We start from the raw sequence: 12,856 nt of genomic DNA, 5'->3' as shown, positions 1-12,856 counted from the left end.
CTTACTATTATTTACAAAATGATGATTCCATACAATCGACATGCCAGTATTATCAAATAAACTCTTAATTGATTGGATCCAAAGGTATTTTTTCCCAATCTCGTATTAAAAAAGAATAGGAAAGCTTTTCTTTTTAGAAAAGAGCATAGGGGAATTTCTTATTATCTTGTTAGCAGTTTTAGATAGCAAAAATCAAGCTGGTTTAAGGTGATGCTTGCTTGTACTTAATTTTAAATGTAGAAAGGCTCCCTAGGGCCTATATCGATAATTTCAAATCCCAAATGCTCAAGGATCCTAAATCAAAGGCAACTTACTGAGACAGGCAGCTTGTTAGATTGATAGCTGTTACCCATTCATAACGATAGCATGCTCACTTTTTATCCAATACCAGTGCCGTCGGAACGAAATTTACATAGGGGGGCTGCCCCTTGTTTTCCTTCTCATTCAGAACACTGTTATAAAGGAAACAAACTACAGTTCTTGGGGGCTCCAGCCCCCCCAGCCTCCCCCAGCCCCCCAGCCGAAACATCTTCAAATAAATCTATGTACTACCGTAAGTCCTCGAATAGACCCCCCTTCGAATAAACAACCTCCTCGAATAAGCACCCTAAAATATCTTTACGTAATAACTATGTAATTATTTACAGAAAACGTACAGCTTGACCAAATATGAAAATGGCAATATTTTCTTCTAACAGAGATCCAAGAGGGTACTAGGAAAACATAGCTAAACTGTCTGAAGAATCTCTTTAACAAGGATTTTATCGAAACACGTGTGGGTGTGCGAGAAGATCACACTTGTGAATGCTTGGCGTTCGGGTTTTTTCAGATTTTCTAAGTCAAGAACAAAATCTAAGGTTAGGAATCTGGGGAATTCCCTGTTCAAAATGGGCGGACCACCATAGAAAAACGTATTAACGGATCCTACACCCTCCTGATGAATTTCGAATCGCTAGCTCCCTTCAAAAGTCACACATTAGTTCGTATGCCTCTGCTTTACCGAGCTTCAGAGTTTCATAATTATTAGTGTAATAAGCACCCCTTAAAGAAACAAAACACGAACAGTCCAATCAAAAATGCTGTCTCGGGGCAAAGTGGAGTCTATTTCATATCTGCTACAGCTTGAAGAGAAAAAGAGTGCATCAAAGAATAACCCAAGACAATTACTTAGACATGACTATCTTTAACATAACAAAACACTTATTTAAACAGCAGAATTAAGACTACACAACATAGGTTACAGTACATTAGCATACGATTGCACTTGGGTACTTCTTATGCTGCTGATGAAAGATAACAATTCTACATTAAAAGTTGATGTAAAAAAGACAAAAAACGTCTCAGACATGTCATACTATCGTCAAAGGTGTCCTGAGAAATTCTGGGATTCTTTAATCGTTAATCAATAAAGTTTAATCGCAGTTTAAACAGATACAAATAATAAAACTTTAATCAACCGACTTTTGAAGATACAATACAGTATAATAAACTAACACAACAATTAAAGATCAATATAGAATAATTTGTGACTTCTGATAATTAACATGTACTGCATTAAATCCTGCATTTAAATTCTTTCGCGTTTTAATATGCTAGCATCTCTTTTTTCGAACTTTTGTTGCTGTGCCCTTAATAGTAAAATGTTTTCTTTAAAAGACAGTAAACAGAAGAAAGAGTCTACAGTAAATTGCTCTTATATAACAGCAAAATTATAAAAAGATATATATATATATAACAACAAAATTAATCATAAACTTTGCAAAAAAGAAAAACAAAGAATAATAAATAAAAATCATAAGCTAAATATAAGAAAGTGACCAATATTTATATTGTAAAGCCTGTAAAAATATATCGATACTAAAAATTGTATTTGGTATTTATAATGAAAAAGCAATCAACTGCTTGAAAAAGTTGATTGTTTTTTCAGGTGTAGAAAAGCTCAGATTGTAGAAAAGGGACCCTCCCTAATACTTGAAATGTGACAAAATTAACGTCATAAAGAAACGGCTACCAAAAAAACTGCATGGTATAACTAACTGTTCACAAACTGTTAGGAATAACTGCCTGAAACGACGGCCTGAAATGACTGTCTGGAATAATTGTCTTTCGCCATGGACTGTACTGTTGGTTCTAGAGCGTCAAGTGGGGAATAGGAAAATGGGGCGCTGCGGGATCGTCAAGTAGGGGCGTCGCAGGAAAGTGCGGAGGAGGTGAGAAGAAGAGAAAGCCAGGGTACGTGGTCTGTAGTAGTATGCATGCAGAAGGAGGTTTAGAACACGTCCTTCGTGAGGGTGAGTGTCTGGGCGCAAGCTAGGTCTGTTGCTGATGGCGGCAGTTGTTGTTATCGTTGCTTTAACAACAGATAAACATTTAGAAATACAAACAAACACGAATATTTTACAAGACAGGTTACAATTCTATCTACAATAATAATTATGAGCTACACTAACTAAATCCGATAGTATTGTTGACTCTAACCATTCCAAATTTTTATAACAGTATCTCATAAATCGAATGAAAGGAGTGCTATTTAACCAGTAGCTCTTTGATGTACAAATTATCGCTTGCTGTTACACCTGATTTCAGTTCATTCACTCGCGCCTCTAATTGCTTATCAGTCAATTCGCCAAGAGGAATTTCTGTGACTTTGTGCAGGAAATCGTCAATTATTTTCATTCCATCCTATCATTGAAACAAAACAAAGAAATGGTTTAGGCTAATAGACAGGGTGAATCCAAATGGCAGGGACATTCGAGGGTGCAAAGCCATAACCATAAAGCAGGTTGATCAGAAAAACCCGTAAAAAACGAAGTTGGTCATTACCAAAAGCAAACTAAACTAAAAAAAGAAAAATCGCGAGAGGCTGTCGCGAAAAGAGGTTTCAGAGTGCTTCCCACAAAGGTTGCACAAACTAATGAACGTACATCTTTCTTATAGATCGGGGACTTCTGCATACAGCCAAGCCACAGATGAATGTCACACGATCCTTACTAATCACAAATCGCGTTTTCCCAACCTTGTTTTAATTTTTTGACTCTGTGAGGCACTGTTAATGGTACCTGAGTAACAGATCACCTATCGGAAAATTTGCAGCTGGCTCCCGGTTTTTACTTGAATGTTCGATTGAAACGAGACTGTTTATTGTCCAGTTAATGGCATAGCTATTTTAATCTGTGGTGCACTGAAAACCTGTACAAAAAAACCCATTTGTCCCGAGACTGTAGGCTAAAAGAGGAGCCTTAGACCACACAAGTAAGCATTTCGTTTAGCCAAGTTTTAACTGAAGATTCATAAGCAAATGAAAGAAACTGTTGAAAATGTAAAGAAAAAAGCAAATAAACCTGTTTTGCTATTCGTCTTTTCTTTGCAGCAGTGTCGTGATCTGGAAATGAAATTGGATGAAAATCTTACATTAACGGAAAGCCAAAATTTCTTAATGATCAAACCAGATCTGAAGCTCAAATAGTAAATCGGAAAGGGTCTAGACCTGCAAATTCGATATAGTACTGGTAAAATTAATATTAGGTTGCAGGTCTTTCTAAGACAATAAAATAAATTGAAATCAATAAAACCAAAACTGAATTTATTTGGCAATTTGGCAAAAGCTGGAACTGAACAGCCTGAGATGATGAGATTAATTCTGTGACAGGTCTGTTGATAATTAGGATAACTAATTAGGAAATACTAATATCATAAGAATATACTGCATACTATCCATCTTTGTGTTAACAGCCACAAAATAATTAGGGAACTAACGATTTTTTACTTGCAAAAGTACTGAAAAGCAACGGTTATTTCCTTAAGTCCGATATTGTATTCACGCCATTCATTAAAGCTAACGTTATTTGAAGCTTTGTTTTGACCAGGAGACATTTACAGATAGAAAAACTTCCACCACAGAGCAGACTATAAAAGAATCCAAGATAGACAAAATAATAACAGATATATTAAAGTGTTGCTAGGAAAGGAAATTAAATGATACATATGACTGAATATCATTGACTATGGCTTTAGCAATAGCAGACAAGACTACTTGTTGTGAAACGTACTATTGGGGTGGGTGTCTTACCAAGAGATTTCAGATTTCGTGAAAAAGAGAGTTTTATGGCTGTATCTGTTGTATTGCGACATCCAATATCAAATAAACAGGTGATTATTCACTGTCTGTTACTTTTGCAATACCACCGACAACAACGGGGCCAAATTGCTTGGAACACCCAACAGCTTCAAGTTTGTTTTTCATTCAATCTTACGAAAAACATGCTTCCTTTTCATTCAATAAAGGGGGATTGTCGAATTCGATCTTAAAAACCTATAGACTTTCTAAGACTTTGGCAGTGATCATGTCGTCGATAGACTTGATAAAATTAGCATTCGATAGCAATGTTGTAAGAGCATCTGAGAGCCCTGCTAAGCAAGAAGTTGTCAATGGATGGAAAACCTACTTACACCTCGATCAAGTCTGAAGTACGATTGTTCAGGTTTTGATAAAATAATAAATGCTTTACAAGAGAAGAAGCAAGCTTCAAGGACTCTATTTGAATTAAATTGACGGAAAGGAGTGCATGACGAAATACTACGCATTCATAGCACTCACGTGATCTTAATAAATACAAATTACCATAAAGTCACTTTGAAGTTGTTGATTCTTTGTCATGTATAAAACTTAAGAGAAATCAAATGACTTTTCTAGAGCATATATTACCTGCCACAGTGTCGGTAAATGTCCCAGATGTTCCTTGAAAATCTTCAAGCTCCCTAGCTCTTTTTCTTGCAAACTAGAACGGTATTAAAGACATTGGTATCCGAGTAAAAAACACACAAACACTAAGATCTAGACAAAGACTGTAATTGTGCCGGTACTCTTGATTCACTTTGGCTCTGATTACACTTATCGATGGGTTAAAACATTATAGTATATTGCAAATCCACAGGATAAAAGCTTACGAAAATATCATGAGAGTACAACTAAATAACTCAAACTTTACCACGCATAATTTCAAAAGAAGATACACATAACAGAGAGAGTGAGGCTCATTCAAAACACGCCTGTGCTACCCTGGGAACCAGAGCCACAAACTTTCGAACAAGGAAATAGAAGATAGGAGCGGTTAAGCTAGAAGGCATCTATCTAGACACTCCTCCGTTTCTCCGTTCCAATCTTCTATTTCTGTTCTCGAATTTAAGTGGCTCTGGTACCCAAGGAACGCCTGTGCTTGCCGTTACAACTGATTTCAGTTCATTCACTCGCGCCTCTACTTGCTCTTCAGTCAATTCGCCAATTACATTTAATGTATAACTGAATAAATTAGAGCCCAGGTTCTATGCATTATCAGAAATGGCTTCTGATGATATCGTTAGCTTAGAGAAGGCGAAAGCTAGTTGATATTTTGCAAGTGAAAATCTTGATTTTTGTGTAAGCATATAGGAATCTATCTGCACCAGAGTTTCTCAAAAAATCCAAAGCAGACAAGTTGCAGTTTTTTTAAACATCCAAAACTTTTATTTCTCTTCACATGAAAAAATGTTATCGTAAAGAAAACTTGTCTGGGAAAGGAAATGAATGATTACAGTTGGTTAAAAAGTTAATATACTGATAACTGATGATGCGATCTGATGATACGATCAGGTAACTTTCAACTGATGCGATCAGGTAACTTTCAACTGATGCGATCAGGTAACTTTCAACTGATGCGATCAGGTAACTTTCAACTGATGCGATCAGGTAACTTTCAACTGATGCGATCAGGTAACTTTCAACTGATGCGATCAGGTAACTTTCAACTGATGCGATCAGGTAACTTTCAACTGATGCGATCAGGTAACTTTCAACTGATGCGATCAGGTAACTTTCAACTGATGCGATCAGGTAACTTTCAACTGATGCGATCAGGTAACTTTCAACTGATGCGATCAGGTAACTTTCAACTGATGCGATCAGGTAACTTTCAACTGATGCGATCAGGTAACTTTCAACTGATGCGATCAGGTAACTTTCAACTGATGCGATCAGGTAACTTTCAACTGATGCGATCAGGTAACTTTCAACTGATGCGATCAGGTAACTTTCAACTGATGCGATCAGGTAACTTTCAACTGATGCGATCAGGTAACTTTCAACTGATGCGATCAGGTAACTTTCAACTGATGCGATCAGGTAACTTTCAACTGATGCGATCAGGTAACTTTCAACTGATGCGACCAGGTAACTTTCAACTGATGCGATCAGGTAACTTTCAACTGATGCGATCAGGTAACTTTCAACTGATGCGATCAGGTAACTTTCAACTGATGCGATCAGGTAACTTTCAACTGATGCGATCAGGTAACTTTCAACTGGTACGATCAGGTAACTTTCAACTGATGCGATCAGGTAACTTTCAACTGATGCGATCAGGTAACTTTCAACTGATGCGATCAGGTAACTTTCAACTGATGCGATCAGGTAACTTTCAACTGATGCGATCAGGTAACTTTCAACTGATGCGATCAGGTAACTTTCAACTGATGCGATCAGGTAACTTTCAACTGATGCGATCAGGTAACTTTCAACTGATGCGATCAGGTAACTTTCAACTGATGCGATCAGGTAACTTTCAACTGATGCGATCAGGTAACTTTCAACTGATGCGATCAGGTAACTTTCAACTGATGCGATCAGGTAACTTTCAACTGATGCGATCAGGTAACTTTCAACTGGTGCGATCAGGTAACTTTCAACTGATGCGATCAGGTAACTTTCAACTGATGCGATCAGGTAACTTTCAACTGATGCGATCAGGTAACTTTCAACTGATGCGATCAGGTAACTTTCAACTGATGCGATCAGGTAACTTTCAACTGATGCGATCAGGTAACTTTCAACTGATGCGATCAGGTAACTTTCAGCTGATGCGATCAGGTAACTTTCAACTGATGCGATCAGGTAACTTTCAACTGATGCGATCAGGTAACTTTCAGCTGATGCGATCAGGTAACTTTCAGCTGATGCGATCAGGTAACTTTCAACTGATGCGATCAGGTAACTTTCAACTGATGCGATCAGGTAACTTTCAACTGATGCGATCAGGTAACTTTCAACTGATGCGATCAGGTAACTTTCAGCTGATGCGATCAGGTAACTTTCAACTGATGCGATCAGGTAACTTTCAACTGATGCGATCAGGTAACTTTCAGCTGATGCGATCAGGTAACTTTCAGCTGATGCGATCAGGTAACTTCCAACTGATGCGATCAGGCAACTTTAAAAAACGCCTTGCTTCCAGTACGATGAAAAAAACATCTAATTCAATAATAATTCAACACAACAACATTACTAAATTATACAAAAAATTGTATACACAATAAATTAATCACAATACCATATAGTTGTAATAATTACTTTATAAAAAAATAACATAGATAAGCATCAGTTGCTTGATGATCGCGTTAAGTGTGAAATGCAGAGTAGCAACTAAGAAGCGTCCTGTTCTATACACCAAATAGCGTAAATATGCAAGTAAGTGAAGCGATATGACAACAATACCGCTTATTAAAAAAAGATTTCTTATTAGATTAATGCTGAGGGTACCTCAATGACATTTTGTGGAAAATGTGCCAACTCAGCGACATGAATACCAAAACTCTGGTCACAAACACCTAAAAATAATTATTTTATCAGTTTATGTACACAAAAATTATTGAAATGAACTTCAAACGTTTACTAAAATCTATGAGAAATATTAATATTACATTGCATTTAAGGTTTTCAATCTTTTTTACTAAGCTTTTAAAAATTTTCCTCGATTAACTTTCATTTCAAAGCATACTTCCAAGGCATCAAAATTTCCCTGTTGTGACAGGATATTTATACAGAAATCTAAGCTAAGATAATTCTCAAATTAGACATTCTTAAATTCTAATTTTTCTGGATGTTTCTATGGTGAAACACTTTACCGACTGCCTGTTTCAAGCTAGCATCAAAATATTTTCTTTCTCCAATTAAAAATGTTAACATAATCCAGCCATACAGGTATGATTTAATTAAAAATGTTCTTATTCCTGTCAGGTTTCAAATTCTCCTATGCAATCAATATTTCTTTGACTGAATAGGGGAGGTTAAGTAGAAGAATATTTAGCAGGAAAATAGTATAAAAAAAGACAATGCTTAATACGAGGGGCAAATCACTCCGAAAAATCTCATACACCTTTGGTGGAAATCCTATTATTTTATCTGGAAATCACCAGAAATCCTTTGGTTTTAGAGAAAATCTCGTACGCTATTTGCAAGAGTGAATTTGCAAAAGTATTTTAAAATATATTGCAAGCATTTTCTGTAAAGAAACTTCCCTCGTAATGCTATGCTACTAGGATTTTCCGGGTAACTAAACTCACTATCAATAATTACGTTTCGAGCAAAAATGGTTAGGAAAGCAACTCTTTTATTGATACCAAAGGTCTTTGGTTTCGATAAAAGGAGGTAACAACGATGACTAGACATTTACAACTAACCAGGTTTGACTTTGTAAAGCAATGTCAGACTTCCGTCAACTGTCATGGCTGTAACATGCAAATTGGAAACAGCATGAGCGACATCAGCTAGGCCAGTTAACTCGTGAAAATGGGTGGCAAAGAGACAAAAGCTTTTCAGTTGTGTAGCTATGTGTCTGGAAAATGAAGAGCAAACTTGTCACAACAAAAAATTTTTAAGGTGCCCTATCCTAGATAAAGATCGAAAATTATCGAGGAATATGTATCGAGGAATATGTATGTGTCTGGTCAGTGCTTCATTTAAATCTTTCATCAATTTCTAAACAGGATGAAGATCAAAGATAAAACCGTTGGACATAAAATTGAAACATCCATTGACTATGCTAGGTCATAACATCATAAGATTTCAATAGTTATGAAGTTTTGGAAACCGGTTAACGTAACAGAGCCGATTTGAGTCCCCTATTTTGATCTGCTTTGATAAATTGTTTGAAATCGGGAAATTCTTTAAAAATCAAATACTTTCATTAATAAAATTGATAACAAGCAATCGACTCACTCAGAAATTGCCCATGCAAGTCCAAATCCGTCGTATGTTGAAGTCCCTCGACCAAGTTCATCAATGATTATCAACGAATCTTTTGTAGCAGACTGGAAGAACGGCACAAGGTTCGTCAATGCACTGGTATATTGATCAGAAACAAGTCAATGTTAACGGAATTGTATATTTTGTCCTTTCTTCTCACCCTGTAGTATAATTGTTACCTTTTTGCAACAATGGTAAAGTATGAACACTTGTTCGATTATTTTGTTCAAAACCTTTTGTCTTCAAGGAAAGGAGGACTTGAGACTCCAAAAGTCTTCGGAAGTGAATGCTTTTGAAGCTTTTCAATATTTCAAATTAGTTGTTATTTGGTTGGCAAAAAGCATCTTACCCGTAGAATAGAAGCTGTTTCCAGCATTTCAGACATGAAGGTAGACACTCCCTTCAGCTGACTATCACCTGCCCCCACCCTCGCCAATATGCTGTCGATAATTGATATTTCTGCTGACGTACAAGGAACAAAACATCCAATTTGTGCCATCAAAACAATGACACCAATCTATATGTGAAGCAAAATGAATTATAATTAAAATAAAATCTTTTAAAATTGTGAAAAAATTTTTAAAACATTTTAAAAACATTTGAAAATTAAAAAATTAAAACGTTGTATGGAATTATTAAATAAGTTTACAAAAGGGCCTTACTTTAAAAGCTTTTTCTTATCAGAAATAAAACATTTCCTGTTTATGCTAACCATTTCACAGCCCATTTGAGCTATCTTATTTTGTCCAAAAAATATTTGTAGATTTTCAAAGCTATATTGATTAATATAACTCAGGCAAAACGATTATAATCTATCTTGGAAAAATGGCTGTACCTTCTACCATCTTGCTAAATGAAGGAATTACAGTTGAAGTTTGGTCTTACAGAACAATATTTTGTTATAGTTTGCCATATAAAATGAATTCGTCAAAGAGCAATCAAAGAATTCGTCAAAGAGCAATCAATGCATTATTTGAAGGTCTGTACAGTATATAGTAAGGATTTGATCTCAATTCCCAACAGGTTTTCTTTTAGTGCATCTATTCTATTTCACATTTTACATTTTACATTCAAGGATGAAGTATGATATATTACACAGCTTTTAAAACGACAAGGTTTGCAAAAACCGGAACAAACCTGACGAATATATGTTGACTTTCCACCCATGTTCGGTCCAGTAATAATCTGAAAGACACTCTCATCTAGAACAAAAGGAAATGCTTGATGGCTAAGACAAATACATTGATTCTGGGGATACTATCAAGATAAAAAGCAAATTTGGGCAAAGAAAAAGTGACATACAGAGCATAAAACAGGCAATTTGCAGTTTCATTGAAGAACACTCATCAATATTTACAATATCAAGTAGCTATTGGAGAAAGCAACAAAAAAATAATTGCCTGATTGCCTGGGGTCTTTTAACAGATGGCTGCAATCACTGCAAAACTTCTTGGTACTATACGATTAATCTGCACATACTGTGAATGAAATTTCCCTCTCCCACTCTGAACAATGTTGTGTATGTAGTGTTAAAAGGTTTAATTTGCCCAATTGATTTCTCTCAAAAAATGATACCTCAATCTAGAACCAACATCGGTTAGGGAAAGGAGGTTGCTTTATCGCTCTTGTATATATGAAACAGTTAACCTTTTTTAAAAAATGGACTGTAGTAACAGATAGTTCTATTGACCTTTGGTAAGGACTGTGGATATAACTCAAAGAATTATGATTAAACCATACGCGAGAAACCAACGGCTATACTTTACAGAAAATGAAATGGTATACGATAATTAATGTAGTATTTAAAGGACACTAGTCCCAGAACTCTTTTTATGTGATCATGATCACATTTAACAAAGAAGCATCATTGAAGCTGAGTAAACAGGATTGCCAAGTGTATACCTCTGCGATCTGCCTATTATGGCCACCCAAACATAAAGTATTAAAACATAACAATTAGCTCGATATGTTGGACCCTAATCATGAGCCAATTCGGAGCGCTTTCAAGCTCAAAGTACCACGTGTTCAGCTCAGTTGCTCTATTTTACTGTCTGGTCACGTTAAGCAGTTAACTCGTTTCGGTTTTGATTTTAAGCATGATAATCGCATACCGAAAAAAAAGCTAATTGACATTTCGTGGTGCGAAGCCTTACTTTCGTTAAATTGTCTTTTCAGGCCACGTTGAAATTTGATACCCAAAACTGAATTCAGATCCTTTCGATCTTCAGTCAGGTTTCTCTTATACATGTGCTTTCACTGGACTGGAACCTCGCCATTCGGGAGTTTCAAAGAGTATAGGGAAAATTTTCATGTGGCAAGGTTCCTTAGGCCTGGTTCAAACGTCGCACTTCTCATGTGCCGAACCTAACTCTGTTTGGAGCGACACTTGAGCATGTTTAGCGCGACTCTCGTTTCAAACGTCGAACTTATTCATGTCGCGCCAAATGGGTTTTAGGATTGTTACATGAAGTATCTTGGTTAAGGCACGCAATCTCAAATATTTGTTTGAAACGCATGCGCCCTCAAAGAAAGAAATGAATTTTGTGAAGGAAAATAAATTAAATATAATTATGCATTGAGTTCGGTACATGACAAGCTCGACGCTTGAAACCGTGCCGTGCTGGAGCCGTGCAGCTCGGCAAGCTCTGCCGATCCAAACTAGTCTGCCGCTCCTAACTAAATCTGCCGTACCAAATTGATTCAAACGTCGCGCCCCTCATGTACTTAATTCTCGAGTTAGGTTCGGCACATGAGAAGCGCGACGTTTGAACCAGGCCTTAGTCAGGCATTTTTGCTCAAGAGTGAAATGTATTCTAAGAAAAAGAGGTGACGTAATTCTACCTTTTAGCAATTTGACGTCATTTGGAATGAATGCGACTTCGTCTTGGACCTCAAGACAAGGATGTCGAGATCCAATTAATATGATGTTACCAGTACCTAACAGAGAAAAAGGCAGGTAGAGCGAATCGATAAGGCAATGCTGACTTGACAAAAGGCGAGAAAGGCCGATCTTTTCTTGTGTCACTGTGTTTGTGGGACTTCGACGCAAGCGAGCCAACCAAAGCAACCTGAAACTCATTTATTCAAGCGCATGTTCAAAAGTTTGACGCGCGGACAGAATGAATCAAGTTAAAACCGGCCTGAGGAGGAGAATACTCTTGGGCTTCTTAGAGGGGTCTAACATGTTTTTCCATCTTAAGGCGGGTTTCCACTTTATTCGCTCTGTTCGCGCGACTGAGCGAATGCACATTGGGGAATGCGCAAATTGAACTTCCTCATTCGCTGCGAATGCGCGACCATTTGCTGAGCGAATCAAGTGGAAACCGGCCTTTAGAGAGTTATACGGGAGTCATAAAATTCAAAGACAACAATATAAGGGATCACAAATGGGATTCGTAGCGCCAGTAGCAAAAAAGTAGCTTGTCTGCCCCTAAACTGTGTATTATGTAATGGTATTTATGCGTCTGGAAAAAGTATTTTTTTAAAATACGGCTGACACGTTTTTTTCTTCGTGCGTTAATTTGATGTTTTGTTTCAGACAGTGAGATTCAATTTTGACTAGCAAAGCCTTAGTACCAAATTGGCTGCGACTTATCAAAGGAGTCACCAAAAAGAATACTGTAATAGCGATATGAGGTTGGATTCATTCTTTAAGGAAAAACCTTCTTCACTCTTGATAAAAGAAGGTGAAAGAGTGACGATAAGGGAGGGGGGGGAGACATATTTTCTTTCCATTCTTCAGGGCAGAAACATCGCAAGATAGAACAAAGAAAATAAAGTTTGAAGAGCAAATAATACAAT

General features: G+C 36.8%; 1 protein-coding gene across 1 annotated transcript in view; it reads right to left on the bottom strand.

Annotated features, from left to right (window-relative positions):
• Positions 1–1,163: 1,163 nt before the first annotated feature.
• Positions 1,164–12,856, bottom strand: part of LOC135685141 (DNA mismatch repair protein Msh2) — a 38,335-nt gene continuing 26,642 nt past the window's right edge. The window contains exons 21-29 of the mRNA XM_089112653.1: positions 11,897–11,992; positions 10,193–10,257; positions 9,405–9,572; positions 9,029–9,120; positions 8,491–8,645; positions 7,571–7,638; positions 4,706–4,778; positions 3,342–3,382; positions 1,164–2,682 (exon numbers count right to left, since the gene is read on the bottom strand). Of these exons, the coding sequence (XP_088968779.1) occupies positions 2,527–2,682; positions 3,342–3,382; positions 4,706–4,778; positions 7,571–7,638; positions 8,491–8,645; positions 9,029–9,120; positions 9,405–9,572; positions 10,193–10,257; positions 11,897–11,992 (914 nt within the window). The 3' untranslated portion in view covers positions 1,164–2,526. The remainder of the gene's footprint in view (positions 2,683–3,341; positions 3,383–4,705; positions 4,779–7,570; positions 7,639–8,490; positions 8,646–9,028; positions 9,121–9,404; positions 9,573–10,192; positions 10,258–11,896; positions 11,993–12,856) is intronic.

Source organism: Rhopilema esculentum, chromosome 15 (genome assembly GCF_057945365.1).
Source record: "Rhopilema esculentum isolate cy_ngs chromosome 15, ASM5794536v1, whole genome shotgun sequence".
Taxonomy (NCBI): Eukaryota; Metazoa; Cnidaria; class Scyphozoa; order Rhizostomeae; family Rhizostomatidae; genus Rhopilema; species Rhopilema esculentum.
Note: the sequence above shows the minus strand (reverse complement) of the source record. Positions and strands in the feature narration are given on the sequence as shown.